Below are 17,855 nucleotides of genomic sequence, written 5' to 3'. Positions count from 1 at the left end.
ATGAGCGGAGTAAGTGTTATGGAGCTTATACGGTTTGCTCATGTATGGATCGCCGCCCTGTAGAGTGAGCGGTCTCTGCTGTTGATCCATGCCTGCCGCAGGAGCTGAACGTGGAACCTCGGCCGAGAACCCCCTTTCTGTACGCGAACAGCATGTTGTTGTGCCTGAGAGAAGCAGCTCAAAAGAATCAGGCATCCGTCATCATACCTGGATCGTCCCTGCGCGTAGGAAACGGCCTCTAGCTCTCGTACTCACCGCACGATCCACGCCGCGCCATGTACTCATTCCCCGCGGTATGCGCACGCAGACGAGAGAGTCTCGGTGCAGGCAGTGTCCGAGCCATCTCATCTAAGACGAATGGGGAAGACAACACAGTGAGCTTATAGCCAACAAAGCAATACAACGATGAGCACGGCCCTGGCCTCGTCATCATGCGCGGGGACTAGGCTGGCATCGTGCTCAGTCGAACCTCCGCAGGCAAGAGTCAGCCCGAGGTTTCGACATCCTCGGGTAACGTCTGTGCGCGTAACAAAGGATTGTAAGCGGATGAGTGAGTTGAAGACGGGCGCGTGCTATGGCAGGGCTCTCTAGGGGCATGCCCGACCGAGCCAACTAGCTCAGTTCGGATGGGCGGGAGCACTTCACGCTCGTCGAGGGGTGAACGGCATCGTGATTACTAGCGTTCTCTCGTCTCGAATCGGCATACATGGCGAGGGGCCAATCGCCAGAGCGAACTGCAGGCGCAGTGAAGAGAAGTAGAGTTGGCGAGGATTGACCAGGCGACACTTTCGGTATGGCTCATGTCTGGGTCTACCACGAATGAGAACACTGCTCACCGGGAGTACCGCGGCCAGCACCGACGACGTCGTGAGCTCAGCGGCAACCGTGTCGTACTCTTCTGCACAGGGGAGACCGCCAGCTTAAATCATCGACGGTGTACTCCCGGGAGTTGAATACGGTGAGTTGTGTATCTTCGGTCGTTTGTGGGAGAAACGGGACGGACGGCGCACTGGCTGGCAACATGCTTGATAATAGACCTAAAAGGTTGCTGAATAGCGAGTTTGAGTGGGTGTACGCGTCCGTGAGTTCTGTAACGGAATGGTTAGTTGGAGAGTCAACGAAAAAATGAGAGCCATGTCTACATACGACAACCCGTGGGCACGGGGTAAGCGGGCGACGTCAGCGCGACTTGGTACAATGTTGCGTGTGGACCGTCGCAGATATTCGCACATGAGTGGGGGCTCACGGGATAGCGAGTTGAATCGGCCTGTATATTCTTGCCAGCGAGATGTTAGCGATGACGTTGACGGAAGAGATCAGAATCGCGCGTACAAGGTTGTTATATACAGACAATCCGTTGGAATGGGATACCATGTATGCGGGCGGTGTTAGCGCGAACGAGCACGACGCTGTGTACACAGCGTCGCAGGCATTGTCGCATAAATATGCAACGGAAACGAACTGACAGAATAAACACGACTTACAATGTAGATGTACGGAACATCTGCGAATGGGTGCGCTGTCGATATGATCCTCTCCATCCAACAACACCGCTCTCCGAGCCGAAGCACGGCGCGTTGCCTGTAAGGGACAGGCGGCGCTGCGTCCAAATCCGCCAGTATGGTGGTCTCTAGCACAGGTTTGCTAAGGTCAGGGATCCCAGCGAATGACTAGGTCGTACGACGGCCGGTGCGAGCTGGGTGGCAAGTCGCTCAGTGAGAGCATCGGCAAGACCCGAGCTTCAGCCACAGACGCGTTCGCGCGACGCGACCTATCCAGCATACACCACCGTCGCCAGTCACATCTGTGGCATCCCAGCCGTCTCACGCTGCTCAAAACTATGCTTCATTTGTGTACTGAACTGAACCTTCTGTCAGCCTGAGCGGCTTGGGTACGTGTGCGTGCCGGCGCTGGCTGCTCGCAGTCACGGTGCCAGCCTACAGTAGCAGGTTCCTCCGACGTGCTCACAGGCTTTCCACCATTTTTGTGTGCTGACAAAGTCTGCTTGCACAGGCTTTCAGATCTCAGACCTTACGATATAGGCTCGGGGCTCCTTGGGCAATGTCTGTCGCGGCCAATTTCAAACTCCTAGACCACTGTGCCAACAGGCCTCGCGCCATGATACCCTTCGCCCGATTCTATCTCCGAGGTGTGAAGACATGTCAATGCTTCTGCTTACGCCCCTCGAGCGTATACGGGAACATGCAAACCGGGGTTCATGCAAAGCAGAGTGTGCTCACCGCCGTACTATCTGGATGCGAGACCCATGTCGCGGTAACATTACTGGTCTGGTGAGTAATCATTCATTCAGATTCTACTGCATCTGACCTTGCATCGTATTTGGTGAACGAACTAGGCCCAGATACAGCCAACGTCCGAATCTCGCACCTTGAGACATAGAGGTCTCAACTCACTACCTTGGAACGAGAATACGGAGCTTTACCTTCTGGATACTGCAACGTGGTCACGCTCCGCTCCTCCCTCATGCCGTCCGCACGGCGGGTCCCCGTCCCGTATCTCTAACAAACCGACTTGCCCAGGGCAGTCACGGTCCCTTTCTGCCATCCCAACCTTGCGAGTCAGCATTGGGACCGGCTTCCGTCTGTCAGTCTCGTCATATTCCTGCACGAAGGCTTTGTCATGGCTTACCTTCGCCTTTGCTAACAGACAGGAACTCGTCGTCCTCTGCATGAACGATGACACGGGTAGTGAAGTGGTGCCTCGTCCAGGCGAGAACAACTTTTACTCGGCCCAGCGATGTGTCTCAGATCCACGATATCTGGACCATCTACGTCGTTCCCTATAATCTTTCACGCCGCCGTATATGCTGCGCTTAAGCCTGCCGGGATTGTGCGAACGAGGCGCGCGGACACATACTACTGTACGCATTTCCTCCTCCAAATTTATCCGTCGGATTGAAGTATCTCATGCAAACAGATTATCTAGCACTTTTTGTCTTACTGCCAAATGCGCTGGAGAAGGCTCTCTCGCAGTCATAGGCAGCCCAGGTACATGTCCGCTCGCGCACCGGCATTTGTTCCTGTGGCGGGGCTCGCGACGATGCACGCTTCGATTCCGTGCGAGGTGGTTTGCGGGAAATCTCAGCGTCCTCTTGTAGTCAGTGCTGGCTTCGCCACCTGGGCTGCGAAGCCTCCAATTCACGCCCTCAACTTTCCTGCAGCGATAGGCCGGTGGCTCCGAACTCAAGGCAATAGGCGTTGTAGCCTGGCTCAACCCCGCATCAAGAGGTCCTGCATCGCGGCGTCCTTCGATCAACCCATCCGCGAAATATGTATGCGACTCAAGGCGCATTCTCGCTCTCAGGCCGCATATAGGGCACAATGCAAGTCGAGGGATGCTCAAAACCCCGGGATGTCAGACCGCGCGCGACGCTTCGGAGAACCGATAGTCGGTGAGTGGCTACTACTTACACTTGACTGCGTCTGATCTTGCTGCCAGCAGACTGAAAGCGGGCTTGCGGTACGGCCAACGTTGGAGACGCGTACCATGACTACGGGAGGCTCACAGCTCTCTAAGTCTACGTCCTCCAGAGCATACAACTACACGTATATCGAGCCGTAGAACATGGACCCCCACCTCTTCATTTGGCAGCCCGGGCACAACCGAGACGGCTACTGCTGTGCTTCGCTCGTCGACGGTATGCACCGGTACGCTGTTCAATGCACGTGAATCGAGGGCCCAGCGGCGTAGCTCGAGTAGAGGTCCCTGCCAGCTGACACTGGTCAGTCTCGTTGTATTCAAAAACTTCAACATGGCTGACCTGCGCCACCACTGCCAGCCGATGCTGCTTCCTCTTCCACATGAACCGCGACGAGGGCGGTAGGGCGTAGTTGAGGTGAGCGCGACATTTACTGGACTGGATGGCGTGTATGAGGCTTACGATCACCAGACATGGATCTCATCTCATAGGGTCTTCACGCCGTCACATTGTCGCTGGGTTCGTGGCAGGGCCCGCTCTATCCCTCGTCGCTGCGTGTACCGCCCGCGGCGTGGCTGCACTCGTCGCAGTGCCAGAGGCGGAAGTCGTTGGCGAGTCGCTCAGTCGGCAAGAGCCGAGTTTCGGCCACAGACGCGTTTACGTCCTTCTGCGTCCAACTTCGAACGCGGCACGCGACCTTTGTAAGTACACACGGTGAATGGCGTCTATCTGATTGTTCGCAGGACCGTTCAGGTTGAGCTGGTCGATGACAAGTGCTCGCTTCGACGCATAACAGAAACAGGTCACCGCCGTCACGCCGTAGCTCGCCTTCCTCTTCCCCTTCAGCCTCTCTCGAAAGGCGAGACCGTTATTCGTTGCCTTCTGCTCGGGTGAGTAAGGCGCGTGTAGTACCGCGTGCAGTAAGTCGATTTTCTTTGCGAACGTTCACAGGAATAGCACGGGAGTGCGATCGAGATCGCACCACCCCGTCTCGATCCTTGGTCGTTCGTCGTGCTTCGTGTTTCGTGCGTCGATATTCTCAGTACCATATTCTAACATCATGAACCTCTAGGACCCGCCTCACTGCTGAGTAGTATGGGCGACATACCGAGTCCGGAAGTCGCTAATGCCGACGCAACTGCTTTCCACACGAGGGGCTACCAACAAGAACTCCTTGAAGCGAGCTTGCGATCCAACATCATCATAGCGCTAGGTACGGGATCAGGCAAAACTCACATCGCTGTCCTGCGCATGAAGCATGAAGCAGAGCGGGAACCACGGAAGGTGATTCGTCACCTCGTCCGCAGGCTCACTGACATAGACCGCTCTGTTAGGTGTCCTGGTTCCTTGCACCTACTGTGGGACTGCTGAAACAACAATTCAATGTCATTTGCAAGCCGTCCCGGTTCCTGTGTGCATGATCTCTGGTGCATCGAACCCAGACCAATGGAAGGATCAAGCACTTTGGCGACGTGTCCTTGAGTCTCATAGAATCATCGTCTCTACGCCACAGGTCCTGCTAGACGCACTCAGACATGTACGTGCATGGTGTACTTCGCGGTGTAGAGTTCTGACTCAAGATTTGTATGTCCAGGGTTATGTTGACCTGGGCATCGACATAGGTCTCCTTGTCTATGACGAGGCCCACCATGCGATCGGTAAGGATCCGTACAACATGATCATGAAGGACTTCTATTTCTCCCTGGACAAACGCGGTCCGGATTCTGGACCGTATGACCGGGTTCGTCCCGTGGTGCTTGGACTGACAGCTACACCTGGCATGAATCCCAAGCCGCATTGTATGCTCTGACGTCCATCACTGCACATTTGAGATAATAACCCTCGTTTCCTTTAGCAATATCGAACGCAACCTCGACAGCACCATCTGCTCATCGCACACGCATCAAGAGGAGCTCGATCAATGTGTTCACAGGCCAGACCCCACACGCATCCTCTATCACTCGCCGTCATACGATTGGGATACACTACCATCTCAGAACATACTCTCGCTCAGAACAGTCGTCGACTCGCTCGATATCGAGAATGATCCGCACGTGAAATCTTTGCGCGGTCAGCTGGCGCGAGCGCAATCAGCCGATGAACGGCAACGCATCGACCAGAGGCTGTCGGAGACCATTCACAAGGCAGACACCTTCACGCATCAGAGTCTCAGGGACTTCGTCAGGGCCGCCGGGGAGATATGCATGGACTTGGAGAGTGGGCAGCAGACTGGTACATCGTCAAGGTCATCGAGCACGCCCGCCGCGCCGCGAACCCCCACAACAACATTACAACTAGCTGGCGAGCCTCGAGCGAAAGCTTCCGCTACCTGCTCGACAACCTCGACAAAGTGAACCTCGTCCCCATTTATACGGATCCAGACGCGATCCAGCATACGCTCACACCGAAGGTCCGAGCGCTGATCGCGTGCTTGGTCGCAGAGAAGAAGGATTTTCGGCCCGCGGGTGAGACGTACAGCGGCCTCATCTTTGTGAAGAGGCGAAACACGGTGATTGCCCTAGCGGAAGTGCTGTCCCGACTCCCAGAGACTGCACAGCTCTTCCGCATCGGCTGTCTACTAGGAAGTTCGTCGAATTCTGGATACAAATCCTCCCTCGACATCACCCAAGATCCAGAGATCGTGAAGGAGTCGCAGGCAAACACGCTACAGGAGCTTCGTGAAGGTAAAAAGGACTTGCTTGTGTCCACCTCCGTCGCAGAGGAAGGATCGACATCCAGGCATGCAATTGCGTCGTTTGCTTTGATGCTCCTACAAACATGGTCTCTTGGGTACAAAGCCGAGGAAGAGCTAGGAGGCAAAGGAGTAGCTTCATCATGATGTTGGAGCAAGACTCGCGAAACGAGCAGGATATCCAGAAGTGGATTGACGTCGAGGAACAGATGACGGCTCTTGACACGGACCTGACCATGGTGGCTCCGGAAAACTTTGAAGACGACGACGATCTGGACGAGCGCACGTACCGCGTTGGATCTACTGGGTATGTTTCCGTCACTATATACGCTGCATGCTCGCTGACTATCGTCATTACAGCGCTGTCCTTACGCTCGATTCTGCGACGAGCCATCTCAATCACTTCGCTGCTGTTCTGTCCAATGTGGCGTATGACGGACAGCTCGCGCTTTATGACCTCGATCCACCCGACTATCCTGAAGGATGGCATTTGCCGCAGGGCCGTCTCAAGGATGTGCCGCTATATCAGGGGCCTTGGGGTGCTACCGTCACGCTTCCGCGATGCCTTCCGGCTCAGTGAGTCCACCAGTTGGTTCATACTACCGTTCGTCGCTGAATATACATCCTTCTCAGTCTTAGGAAGTTCTCCACACCACGAGAACATAGATCGAAGCGGCTGGCACAAAAACATGCGGCTTTCAATGCCTACGTCGCGCTGCACGATGCCAAGCTCCTCAACGACCATCTCCAGCCTTTGATAAGTGCAATCGAGTCTAACGAAGGGGAAGTCAAGGAGTTGCTTCTTGCTATTGAGAAGCGCGCTGGCACCGAGAAGGTGTCCAGCCAGATGGATCCTTGGGCGCTGAAGGCGAATGAGGAGACGTGGTGGAAGGCCGAAATGATCATCGATGGCTTGCCGGCTCTGACCATGCTGACGCCGAACCCGCTGCCCCCATTCGCTAAGGAGGAGATGCCGACGATATACATCCCAGGTACGGGTGCCACTCATGTCTCGGTGCGTCCGATGGGCAAGGTGGACCAGGGTAAGGCCTACCTTGAGCGCGCTCGTACCTATAGCCATCGGATGTTCTCGACCCTATACTTCGCGCGCATGAAGCCGGACGATCGCGCCTTTGCCTACTTGTTCCTGCCTGCAGAGGAGGGCCCAGATGAGCACTCCTGGGAGGACCGGCGAAAGTGGATGCAAGAGCGGATCGACCGCGGGGCCGACGTTCGTCTGGAGACAAACACGAGGGCAAACGCGGATATGCTGCGCCAGCAGTACGGCCTGCCGACAGATCTGGCACTCATTCGGCCGAACGAGAAGTTCGGCAAGCCCCTTCAATTCGTGCGTTGGTTCAATGGTCCGCTGAGTGCCGAAGACGAGGACAAGCTGCGGGAGAGATACGATGGCTTCCCCGACGCGACTACCACGCATCCCTTGCTTCAGGTCAAGGAGTTCCCTCAGCGAGCGAACTTCCTTGCGCCGTTGGCTTCGGACACAGCTGGACTAGGCCGCGAGGAGGCAATCTACCTTCTGCCCAAGTATACGACCGTCGAGCTTGTATCGAAGGAAGATCTACAATACGCCATGTATCTTCCTTCGATCCTTAGGTGGATGTCGAATGCCCTTACCGTCGTGTCGCTTCGCGATGAGCTGTTGCCAGCGGACACAGTTTCCAAAGTTGCCTTCGATCTCCTCCGCATCGCTATCACGGCTCCCGTTGCTCAAGAGATGATGGACAACGAGCAACCACGCGACTATCAGCGACTCGAAATGCTCGGAGACTGTGTTCTGAAGTGCTTGACAAGCACACAGCTCTTCGCTGACCATCCCTCTTGGCCCGAAGGTTACCTCTCTAGGCGAAAGGATCACGCCGTGTCCAACGGCAGCTAGCCAAAGCAGCTATCGAGAAAGGCCTACACAAGTGGATCATTCGAGACCGGTTTGTACCGAGGAAGTGGAAGCCTCGCTACCTGTTGGATTCTGTCGTCGAGGAACCAGAGCCTGAGTCTGAGATGAAGCGCGCTGAAGAGGGGACGAAGGACGAAGGTAAGAAAAGGAAAAAGAAGCAGACGCAGGAATTGTCAACGAAGGTGCTCGCGGACGTCGTAGAGGCATTGATTGGCGCCGCGTACGAGCACGGAGGCTTCGACCTTGCAGTGGAATGCGTAGCGACATTCGGGCTGGGGTTATCATGGAAGAAGCTTACGACCAACATCAACGATGTACTGAGAAGACATGAAGAACTCGACGTACCTCCTCCCCGGCTCAGCCTCGTTGAACGCATGATCGGTTACGGTTTCAAACGTAAAGCCTTACTCGTACAAGCTCTGACCCATGCGAGCTATAACAGCAACTCGGCGACCATGTCCTACGAACGATTGGAGTTCCTCGGAGATTGTGTATTGGACATGATTGTCACTGACATGCTCTATCATGCCGAGGGGAGGACTACAAGCCCGTGCACATGCATCGGCACAAAGAGGCTCTCGTCAACTCGCACTTCCTGGCATACTTCTGTCTCAAGACGTTCACCACTTGCGAATCGCTGAGCCCCTCGTGGTCGCCGACGAGCGGCCTGATTGTCGGTACCGAGGAGCAGAGGATCTACCTCTGGCAGTATCTTCTGTACTCCAGTCACCGCATGCCGGAGAGTTCCGCCTTTCTGCGGTTCGAGGAGATTGGTCCTGAAATTGAGAAAGCTCTCAAGCAAAAGACCATATACCCCTGGGCGGCACTCACCAGGTTACAGGCTCCGAAGTTCCTCAGCGACATGATCGAGAGCTTGCTCGGCGCCGTGTTCCTCGACTCCGAAGGTGATTTCACGGCGGCGCGCAATGTGCTGGGCGCCCTCGGCATCATGGACGTTCTAGAACGCATCGTCGTGCGTGACGAGATGGACGTGCTGCACCCCGTCTCGCGCTTGAAGATCTGGGCCGCCCAGCAGAAACCGCAGCAGACGGTCGAGCTAGCTGTGGAGCCGACGGAGGGAAATGTCAGTTGCGCTGTGCTCATGAACGGAGAGGAGCTCTTGAAGGTCACACAGGGATATCGCGGCAGGGCGAGTGAGGAGGAGGTCCGGTTTGCTGCAGCAGAACAGGCGATAAGGAAGTTAGGAGTACTGGAGGAGGAGTAAGAGGATGCAGGCAGCAGCTGGAGACGGATGACGTGCTGGAGTACGACGGGCGACCTTAACGAGCTATCGAATGTATGACCGTATATGACCGTGTCGTTGCGAGATTCAGCCCATGTCTGTCGCACATCTTTGCTAGCATCTAGTCTGTCGTTAGATAGATACTGTACTGTTATACCGATACAATGCCTAAGACACCACCCAAACGCGACCGAGGGCCGAGCAGTACCGTGAAATCATCCGTCTCCTCCTACGTACTTCCGATGACAAGGTCCGCGTCTATGCCAGCGACCTTCGCACCGCCGGAATAGCCCGCGGCGACCAACCAACGACGCGGACGTCGGGAAGTAAGTAATCTTGTGACAGATGAGAGCTGAGCGCTTCAGTTGAGTGAGCAGAGACGAGGGTTTGACACGCAGGATGTCGTACCGTTTGATTATTGGGGCCACCAGACTGTTCAGTTGCATTGTATATCCTGTACGCTCAGAGCAACGGCATCGCGAGTAGCATCTACATAACGAATTCGGTCTGGCTGCACCATGCACCGAGTCAAATGAGAACTTTGGTGCTCACCAGAAACCATCATCTCGTGCTCAGCGGCAATATACTTGAAACCGTAGTAAGCAATTTCCTGCACTAGTTCGCAGCCAGGGTACATACGCATCTGTGCTATAAGTGAGACTCACCGGGCCTGTGAAGCCACGCAAGTAGCATCTAAGAACTGTGGCTCCAGAGGGTCGGAAGCGGAGAGCAAGTTGGGAGAGATAGGGGGTTTCTTTTGGTGGAGCGTTGCGCCTGTGGGCGCTGGGTCTGGCAGTCGACAAGTCGTCTCCAGATTACCCGCTGTAGTACGGGGAGTTGGAACCCCATTAAGTCATAGTAGCATATTGTTGCATAGACATGTATTTTGTGTACCACCGTTGAGGAAATGAGTTTACGCACTGAGTGTGGGACTCGGTACTTGTGAATTCAGCTGCACATCGATACTGCGCCAACCAATCCTCGATGTGCCCCGCCTATGTGAACTCGAAGTTGGGAGAGATAGTTGAGGAGGAGGAGGAGGAGGAGGAGGAGGGTATTCCATTTAGTAGTGCGTCGGATGCAAACGCGTCTGTGGCTGAAGCTCGGCGCTCGCCGAGGCTCGTTCACCACGCCGCGACGGTCGCCGTTCGCTCAGCACGACGTCCTGCACGCACACCATGTCCACCCCCAGCGGAGCGGCCGCCCTCCGTACACAGCAGTCGGCGGAACAGGTGAAAACTCGTCCGACGATGACTGCGAATGTCTACTGGCGACTTTGATTGCTTGACTCGTCACTGAAGATGACGTTCCTATATGCCAGTGTCTCAGGTTGGTCTCAGGCTCTCGTTCTCATGTACGCGTCTACGGTATCGCTGGACGACGCATTGCCGCTGCGGGGGCATCACTAAATGTTACAGAGGACGGCCCGGGTCACTGTGGATGCTGTAACGAGACTCGAGAGGCCCTGCAGGCAACGAGTGAAGAGGTGTCACTTGGTACCCTGCAGGGCCCGGGCCCACACAGTTGCTTTCCTGAGGCGGGATGATCCCCGCCGCCTCCATCCCTGGCAGCCCGCGTACTGTGTATGTGACCGCCAGTTCGGTAGACGTATGCGGCCTGCTTGATGCGCGGCTTACGAACGTTTGTTGCAGCCTCGAGTACTGCGCCATAATGGCTAGGATACGCATAGTTGAAGGGTTGTGTATGAAGGTAGTGTTCCGACGTCGCAGCCCGAGTATACGTGTGAAGCACGGCGAGGCGGACGGATTTGCCTCAGCGGGCGCACCGTCGTGGCCTGCGTCGAAGTGCTCGTGTGACCAACGGTTGGCAGTGCGACTGGACTCGGAGGTTCGTATTGAGTTGTGCGGTTCCTAGTACATGACGTTCGACTGTGTCTTCGCTGCTGACCCTCAGGCTTCCGCCGGGCCCGTCTTCGCATTTGAGAGCTCCGCGGACGCTGTGTTGTACATCATCGCCGCTCATCCTCATCTCGCTCACGTTGCCCGGAGCCTGGTCCCCGTACGCAGCTTGCTGATTCGAGTCGCTGCCTCCGTCATGTAGCCCCTTGCGTTGCAGAGGAGAGCGACGCGCGCAGATTGTTAAAGACAGTGACCATAACTCTTCGGGCGCTCGCAAAAAGCAGGAGGTGAGTGATGTCGGCCGCGTGACTACATCGAAGGGATTGGACGCCCCGGGGATTGAGCCTGGGGTGACCAGGCGCGCGATGTCTGCGATAGGGCGACTGCAGCGAGCTCGTTCAACGCAACGGCGATTCTGTGTCCCGTACCCCGCCATTGTGCGCGCAGCACTATTGATATGCACGCTTGCAGAGGTGGATACATGGCCCGAGGATACGTCGGCCATGATGCGAGCATCGATGGGGGCGGGATAGTGCGCCGCGAGGGAACCCTCACGTCCGCTGAAAGCGTCTGCGGTGGCGAGCGATGCAAAGAGCGTGAAGCAGCGCTGCGCACTCTGAGCGGGAGCTGAGCCTGAGGAATCGTACATCGAGAAAATCGACTCGCCAGTGAACAAACGAGGTTGCGGCACTTCCGCTCGACGGGATGCCTGAAGTTGCTCAGCGGCGGGCGATCGTGCAGCTGGCGTGAACGAGCCATTGTCAATGGAAGACGCCGCTGGCCGCACTTCTTTTGTCTGATGCCTCGGCACCCTCCGACTGCATACACTCGTGGCGAGTGAGAGCTTCAGACCGGGAAAGACCGCGACCACATTTGGAGCACTTGCGGACCGCAGCTTTGAGGTGTACCTGCTTTGCGTGCTTCAGCAGGGAACCGAAGTCCTTTAGCTCTGTGCGGCAACGACTGCTCGCGGAAGAGACCTGGAAGGTGAAGCACCGCGCTCCCGCCCTTGTAGCCGCTCCATTCGGTACAGGCGCATAATTTGCCCTGGATTTCCCGAGCCGTGTGGGTTGATTGTATCTTGAATGTACGTACGCGAAGCTGGCGAACCATGCCCGGCTCTGGAGTAGTGTACATCTTTATACAGTGGCCGACGCTCCCTCCGGAACTGAAGCTGCGATGGTGGAGTGAGCATCCTGAATGAGAGCCAGAGGACTGGTAACATACGAGATTTGGGACATGCGTCGTAGCATGGAAGAATATCTGGTTTCGACAGAGATATAGACATTCACTAGAACAGATTATGCGTTAAGGCTTCCTGAGACATCGAGCACAAGAGATGGCATATACTCACCTGTTGGTTAGCTTGTGCAGCATTCCTTGCTGAATTATAGCTGTGGCAGAGAGGGAACGGGGAGACGATAAGTCTACTGCTCGGTTGCCCCTGGCCTTATATACCGTGGGATGGTCTCTGATGGCACGAGTCACGAAACGTGGTGTTCCATCCCGTGTAACTCGCAGCAACACGTACTACAATCGCGCATTGGATACCTTTTGTCTCGCTGTACCTCGGTAGCAATCGCTGAGACTGATTGCAATTGTACAGGGTCATCGATCTGTCATGCCATAATTGTGGCTTGACGCTGACGAAGGTAATTGTCATTATGAAGACAAAAGCTACGATTGTAGTCAGACGTACCTCAATCATGAAACCAAGCAGAGGTCGAATTTGACGTTGTTCGTACGTTAACGTTTGGATTCAAGTCGAGGCACCTAACCCGGTGACGGTTGTTGCCTTGGAGTCGACGTGCACCGTGGTTGAGCCGAATTGGGCACACACCTGTACACAACTTGTCCAGTGACTGCCAACCAACAAATGAGAGGCTAGATTTCGTGCCCTTGTTACACATAACACAGCAGATCACGGGAGATTGACGAGAAAGCTCATCCGTTCTTCACATACGCAGCCCATTCTTTACTTTCTCCCGAGCCTCCGTATAGCTTCTCGAGCTCCGTCCGCGTCAAGAACGCGTGGTCTTCCCAAGCGAATCCGGGAAAGACGACCTCCGTGATCAGACAGCCTACGCGGTCTCTCTTCTCGGGGTCGGCGGCGGCAGACAGGTCGTCGGGTAGGAGGCGAGACATCTTCCAGATCCCGGAGGGAACGAGTAGTTGGAGGACCTCGCCCGCTTGAAGGTTCGGGCCCATAACCTGGACACAATGGACGATAGGAAATACTGTACAGGGGATCGACAAGATAGTGTGCGTACCTTCTTCTCCAGCTTGGGCGGGCTGCCGGGCGTTGCAGGGGGAGTTATGAGGACGTATTCTGCGCGTCCTTGGTGTAGAACGTGCATAGTCTGACGACATAAGAGTTAGTAAACTGCTCTGTAGACCCAAGAGGGACTATTGGATAGGAGTGATTCATACCGCCGACTTGTTCATGTGGAAAACACCATTCTTCTCGTCGGGCGTTAGGAGATAGTAGATGGTGGTGGCGAGTGAGCGCGGCGCGCCTCCTACAACGTGGACCGTACCAGCGCATGATGGCATAGCGTTCCATGAGCGTTCTCTGCAGATGCTGGAAACTGCACTCTTACCAACAAACGGAGAGGGCACAGTCTCAGACTGGCGGTCTGTCTCGGCGAAGTAACCTGAGGATGTCGTGTGCGACAACAGGCATCCAATCAAGTCCAATGTGAATGCAATGCAACAAGGGAGGTGTGCGTTACGTACCACCCTCTGGGTGCTTCTGCAGGCGTAGCTCAGGTATGACAGTCGAGTTCGGGATCGGATAAAGAGGAGGGCTCATGATGACAGTAATTGGGCCAGTATCCAGTCACAGTCCTATAGCAATTGTTACGCCTCTTCGTTGTCAGAATCAACATATACCCACAGGGAAGCCACAACTGAGGGACTAAGAGATCCTGCAGTGGACGAGTTCGACGTTCCTTCAAGTGAAAACTTGGCGTCTCACTAGCACTTGCTGTGATGAGCGCCACCGCGTGCGCGTGGTTGGATCACAATCCTGTTTGAAGCTCTTCCTCCTTGCCAAATGACACCTTACAATCGCCACAAGTCGTTCAATTCACGCTGCTGCCCTGCCCACACCCCCTCATTTACCGTTAACCTAAGTGGCATGGACCAACGACATGGGCTTGCTGAAGAGACCAGCACGAGCGGAAGCCGTCACACTGGTGATCACGCATGCATCGCGTGGCCCTGGGTTCGAAAGTGTACTATATACACTCGCGCGAGCATGCTCATCCCGCCGCTCCAGGAAGACCCAACGCGTGACAGTAATCAGAACATATAGAAAGTACAACCTCATTTGTTTCATCAGCTCGTACTGTGCCCGCTCTACAGCTCCAGCTTGATGCGATGATACATCTCCGCGCCCTTCCGCATCTCGTCCGCGCTCTCCGGCGGCGCGAGCTTCCCGTCGAGCGAGAACGCCTGCACGCCCCTGTACTCAAATGGCGGCACCGGGCCCGGCACGCAGTTCGCGTCCTTCACGCCGAAGTCGTCGTAGCCCCACGCGTCGCCTGGGGTCTTCGGCGGCGCGAGCAGGATCGCGTTCGAGCTCTCCATCGACACGTCAAAGTCGAAGTAGTTCAGCGGCGTGATGAAGAAGCTGCCGCGACGTCAGCACACGGAGCAGCAACTAGTGCGGCGGAAGGACGCACCTGGACGCGGCAAGATTCGTCCGCGTGTTCGGCGAGTCCTCCGCCTGCGGGAGATGGTGCGTGCCGACGTTCACCCACGCGACGAGGTCCTCCTGCGTGATGTTCTCGCCATCGAAGAACTTGTGGAAGTTGACCATCGGGTCGCCGGGCAGGTTCTGGTTCCACATGCTGCTGCTCGTCGGCTCCGTCTCCTTCCGCTTGCTCACCGCGAGGTTGTACCGCGCCCAGTTCGCGTTCTCCAGCAGGCGCTTCGAGCCCACGACCGTCTGTAGTGCGCGCGTCAGGAATCTGGTGCTGCTCACGAGCGGAGTGCACGCACGTTGTAGACGGGGTTATATCCCGGATGGATCGCATACCCGCGCGGGATACCCCACTTGTTCTTTTCGTCGCGGTTGACGAGCGAGTACCCGCCCTGGAAGTTGTACGGGAACTTCAACAGCGCGTCGTCCTCGTTCTCGACGAACGTCCGCGTGATCTTTTGCTGCAGCACCGTGCTCCCCCAGTCGTCCTCGAACCACGGCTGCTCGATCTCCTCTTGGTGCGTGTGCGTGAACAGGAGCGAATTCCTCTCGCCCGCGACGTCCAGGTCGACCTTGTAGTTGATCACGTGGTCATGCAGCGAGCCCACTGTCAAGGTGAGATGCAGAAGTCAGTCGGGTGGCACGATGGATGCGTTGAGAGGCGCACTGGTCGTGTCCCGGATGGCGGTACCGTAACCCTCTTGACTAGGCTCCCAGAAGCCACCTTGCAGGTAGCCCGAGGCAGACAAGCGCACCTCGATCGTCCCGTCGAGGTGGAAGATGTAGTCGAATACTGTGCAGCATGTCAGTCCTAGTTCAAATCGCATACCACATGCATGGCTCACAGTAGTCGTAGTTGCCCACGGTCGAGATGGAGCGCACGACGAGGTTGTACCCACGCACAGCGCCGAACTCCGCCTCCGAGTAGCCCATATGGCGTGTGATCGGGCGCGCTGAGTCGTGCTCGAAGATGCAGATAGCCCTGAAGTGCACGAGTCAGATGAGCTGCATGAGTTTCAGCAAGCAACACACCTCTCGCGCGTGATGGAGCCCGCGAAGCTGGTAGTCGTCGCGGGGAGGAACACTGCCTCATGCGGGCAGTCATACCCAGGGAGCATGTCACGTACGGAGCCGCCCTACGCACCCCTTAGCACTCCGCCGTACTCGTCAGGCCACGACGCAGACTCACCATACCAAAGAACCTGTCCAGCCAAGCCGTTGTGCTCTGCATCGGGTCGTTGCCCGCATACTGGGCGATAGCCTCCTGGGGCGCGAGCTAAACCCGTCTCCTCTCTCAGTATACACCCACACCCCCGAGCACATCAGCGAAAGGCGCACCTCGTAGATGACGCGCTCGCCGCGGAACTTGATGTCCCACAGGCTGAGGCCCATGTCGCGGTCGAAGCCGAGGTACATCCCCCAGCCCATCCAGCTCACGTACTGCGTCTTGCTGTCGGCGCGTTCAGCATGATACGCGCGGACCCAACGCCACGCACACACACCTGTCCACCCGGAAGCGCAACCCCGCGAACGACACCGACCGCGGCCCGGGGAGGTGGTCGAGGTCGCGGCGGGGGCTGTCGGGTCGCTTGCGCGTCGTCCAATCGACATCGTGGCTGTCCGGGCGCGCGGGGAGGCGCTTGAGCGTCCCGTTCCGGAACGCGTCCATGAAGTCGTCCACGGACTCGAACACTTGGTGGTTGTATACGATCTGCACCGCGCGTCAGCCCGTGTGCTTCAGAGAATGCATTGCTCGAGGTAAAATTCACCTTGAGGAGCTCCCATTCCTTGGGATCCGTCCCCGTCATATCGACGTAGAGGAAGAAGCCGACGGGGTGGAGGTATAGCCCAGGGACGTTTCGCCGCCAGTTGATCCAGCCCCGCCGGAACGAGCCGTCGAAGCTCAGCGGGCCCGTTGCGCCTCCGACAAGGGTGTCGTTCGCGAGGCCAAGCGCGACTCCACCGAACAGTTCCTGCATATGCCTCCGTCAAACACGAAGACCATGGAACAGCAAGCGCACGCACCTGAGTCGCCTCCGCCATCTTGGGCATCACGTCGATCAGGATCGGCTGGATCTCCGCGAGGGTCGTGTACCCGCGCGCGTTGTACGGCACCTCTGGCCGGTGGTAGACCTCCGTCAGGGGGCGCATGCCCGTCTCGCTGCTCACCGGCAGCGGGCCCACCAGGTAGTCCTGCACCTTCGGGGCCTCCGCTGCGCCGTGGTGGATCGTCACCCGCGCGTAGCGGTCGGGAGGCGCGGTGCCCTTCGGGTCCGTGAGGTACGCGAGCGCGTCGGCCTTGGCGGGGCGCCATGCGCCGATGTGGTAGATGTAGTTGTCGGAGATGTGCGCAGACGTGCCGGGGGTGAGGTTGAGTGCGCGTGGAGGGGCGTCGAGCCAATCGGCAATTGCGGTCGTCTCCGGGACGGTGAGGGAGGCCCAGAGGTTGACGGGCGCAGGGGGCGAGGCGGGGGGTGGGCCGCTCGCGGCGCACTGCTTCAGCTCGCCATGGTCGAGAAGCGTACCTGCAGACGGAGACGAGGAAGAGGTGGAGGTGTCGGCAGGCTCGAAGTAGGGTGGGAACGCGTACAGGAGCGAGAGTGCCGCCGCGCAGACGACGAAGCACACGGAGATCGCGATGCGACGAGAGCGCGACACGCTGCGGGGTGCAGGGGAGTGCTGCAGGTGGTCGAAGGCGGGTTCATCGCTCTTGAGCGGCTGGTATTCCGCGCTGGCCATCGTGTCCAGGGGTGCGAGCGAGGGAACACAGCGCAGAGGGTATCTACTTGTACGGCTTCAAGGAACGCCGAGATCGACGTCCTTCCGCGATGCCGAATTATCAGATGGGGGCTATCTGTGAGTAACTTGGTGTGACTCAATGGTCAGAAGCAAAAACGGGCTGGTCTACTCACCCTCTAATTAGCATTAGCATTGGGCGCTTAGATACACGACCAGCCTCTGCGGCGTCTGCGGTGCGGTACGGACCCCTGATAAGAGAATG

At 56.9% G+C, this 17,855-nt stretch overlaps 4 protein-coding genes across 4 annotated transcripts; 1 reads left to right on the top strand and 3 right to left on the bottom strand.

Moving 5' to 3' along the window:
• Positions 1 to 4,534: 4,534 nt before the first annotated feature.
• B0H18DRAFT_1087835 (uncharacterized protein) lies at positions 4,535 to 9,330 on the top strand (the record flags this gene model as incomplete). The annotated part of the gene is made up of 13 exons (XM_048032209.1): positions 4,535 to 4,723; positions 4,774 to 4,852; positions 4,882 to 4,976; positions 5,034 to 5,170; positions 5,295 to 5,619; positions 5,658 to 6,152; positions 6,179 to 6,438; positions 6,492 to 6,707; positions 6,765 to 7,724; positions 7,746 to 7,981; positions 8,029 to 8,552; positions 8,585 to 9,130; positions 9,244 to 9,330. 13 exons carry the CDS (start codon positions 4,535 to 4,537, stop codon positions 9,328 to 9,330), a joined length of 4,149 nt encoding a protein of 1,382 aa, XP_047886525.1.
• Positions 9,331 to 10,988: 1,658 nt separating this feature from the next.
• B0H18DRAFT_137183 (uncharacterized protein) lies at positions 10,989 to 12,229 on the bottom strand. The gene is made up of 3 exons (XM_048036810.1): positions 12,129 to 12,229; positions 11,815 to 12,059; positions 10,989 to 11,764 (listed from the first exon to the last, which is right to left on the bottom strand). Exons 2-3 carry the CDS (start codon positions 11,905 to 11,907, stop codon positions 11,063 to 11,065), a joined length of 795 nt encoding a protein of 264 aa, XP_047886524.1. The 5' UTR covers positions 11,908 to 12,059; positions 12,129 to 12,229; the 3' UTR covers positions 10,989 to 11,062.
• Positions 12,230 to 12,962: 733 nt separating this feature from the next.
• On the bottom strand, positions 12,963 to 14,141 carry B0H18DRAFT_1045855 (RmlC-like cupin domain-containing protein). The gene is made up of 6 exons (XM_048030765.1): positions 14,045 to 14,141; positions 13,885 to 13,995; positions 13,749 to 13,802; positions 13,579 to 13,667; positions 13,419 to 13,508; positions 12,963 to 13,359 (listed from the first exon to the last, which is right to left on the bottom strand). The coding sequence occupies exons 2-6, from the start codon at positions 13,958 to 13,960 to the stop codon at positions 13,093 to 13,095; spliced, it is 576 nt and encodes a 191-aa protein (XP_047886523.1). The 5' UTR covers positions 13,961 to 13,995; positions 14,045 to 14,141; the 3' UTR covers positions 12,963 to 13,092.
• Positions 14,142 to 14,370: 229 nt separating this feature from the next.
• B0H18DRAFT_1097174 (amine oxidase catalytic domain-containing protein) lies at positions 14,371 to 17,593 on the bottom strand (the record flags this gene model as incomplete). Its single annotated transcript, XM_048032475.1, has 12 exons — positions 14,371 to 14,782; positions 14,835 to 15,100; positions 15,154 to 15,461; positions 15,522 to 15,647; positions 15,700 to 15,836; positions 15,887 to 15,990; positions 16,044 to 16,130; positions 16,193 to 16,304; positions 16,357 to 16,565; positions 16,624 to 16,827; positions 16,880 to 17,350; positions 17,483 to 17,593. The coding sequence occupies 12 exons, from the start codon at positions 17,591 to 17,593 to the stop codon at positions 14,509 to 14,511; spliced, it is 2,409 nt and encodes an 802-aa protein (XP_047886522.1). The 3' UTR covers positions 14,371 to 14,508.
• Between the last annotated feature and the right edge of the window lie 262 nt (positions 17,594 to 17,855).

The sequence above is a fragment of the Fomitopsis serialis genome, assembly GCF_022376445.1.
Source record: "Fomitopsis serialis strain Sig1Antser10 chromosome Unknown B0H18scaffold_162, whole genome shotgun sequence".
NCBI lineage: Eukaryota > Fungi > Basidiomycota > Agaricomycetes > Polyporales > Fomitopsidaceae > Fomitopsis > Fomitopsis serialis.
The sequence above is the reverse complement of the archived record's forward strand: the minus strand, read 5'-3'. Positions and strand labels throughout refer to the sequence as shown.

Bases quoted from the DNA above. Each gene is read 5' to 3' on its own strand.
- B0H18DRAFT_137183 (XM_048036810.1), bottom strand. From the start codon at position 11,907: ATGGCTCGTTCACGCCAGCTGCACGATCGCCCGCCGCTGAGCAACTTC. The intron at 11,765-11,814 runs GCGAGTCGATTT...GCTCCCGCTCAG, and splicing joins GCAACCTCGTTTGTTCACTG to AGTGCGCAGCGCTGCTTCAC.
- B0H18DRAFT_1045855 (XM_048030765.1), bottom strand. From the start codon at position 13,960: ATGAGCCCTCCTCTTTATCCGATCCCGAACTCGACTGTCATACCTGAG. The intron at 13,668-13,748 runs GTAAGAGTGCAG...TCCACGTTGTAG, and splicing joins TGTGCCCTCTCCGTTTGTTG to GAGGCGCGCCGCGCTCACTC. The intron at 13,509-13,578 runs GTATGAATCACT...TTATGTCGTCAG, and splicing joins TCCACATGAACAAGTCGGCG to ACTATGCACGTTCTACACCA.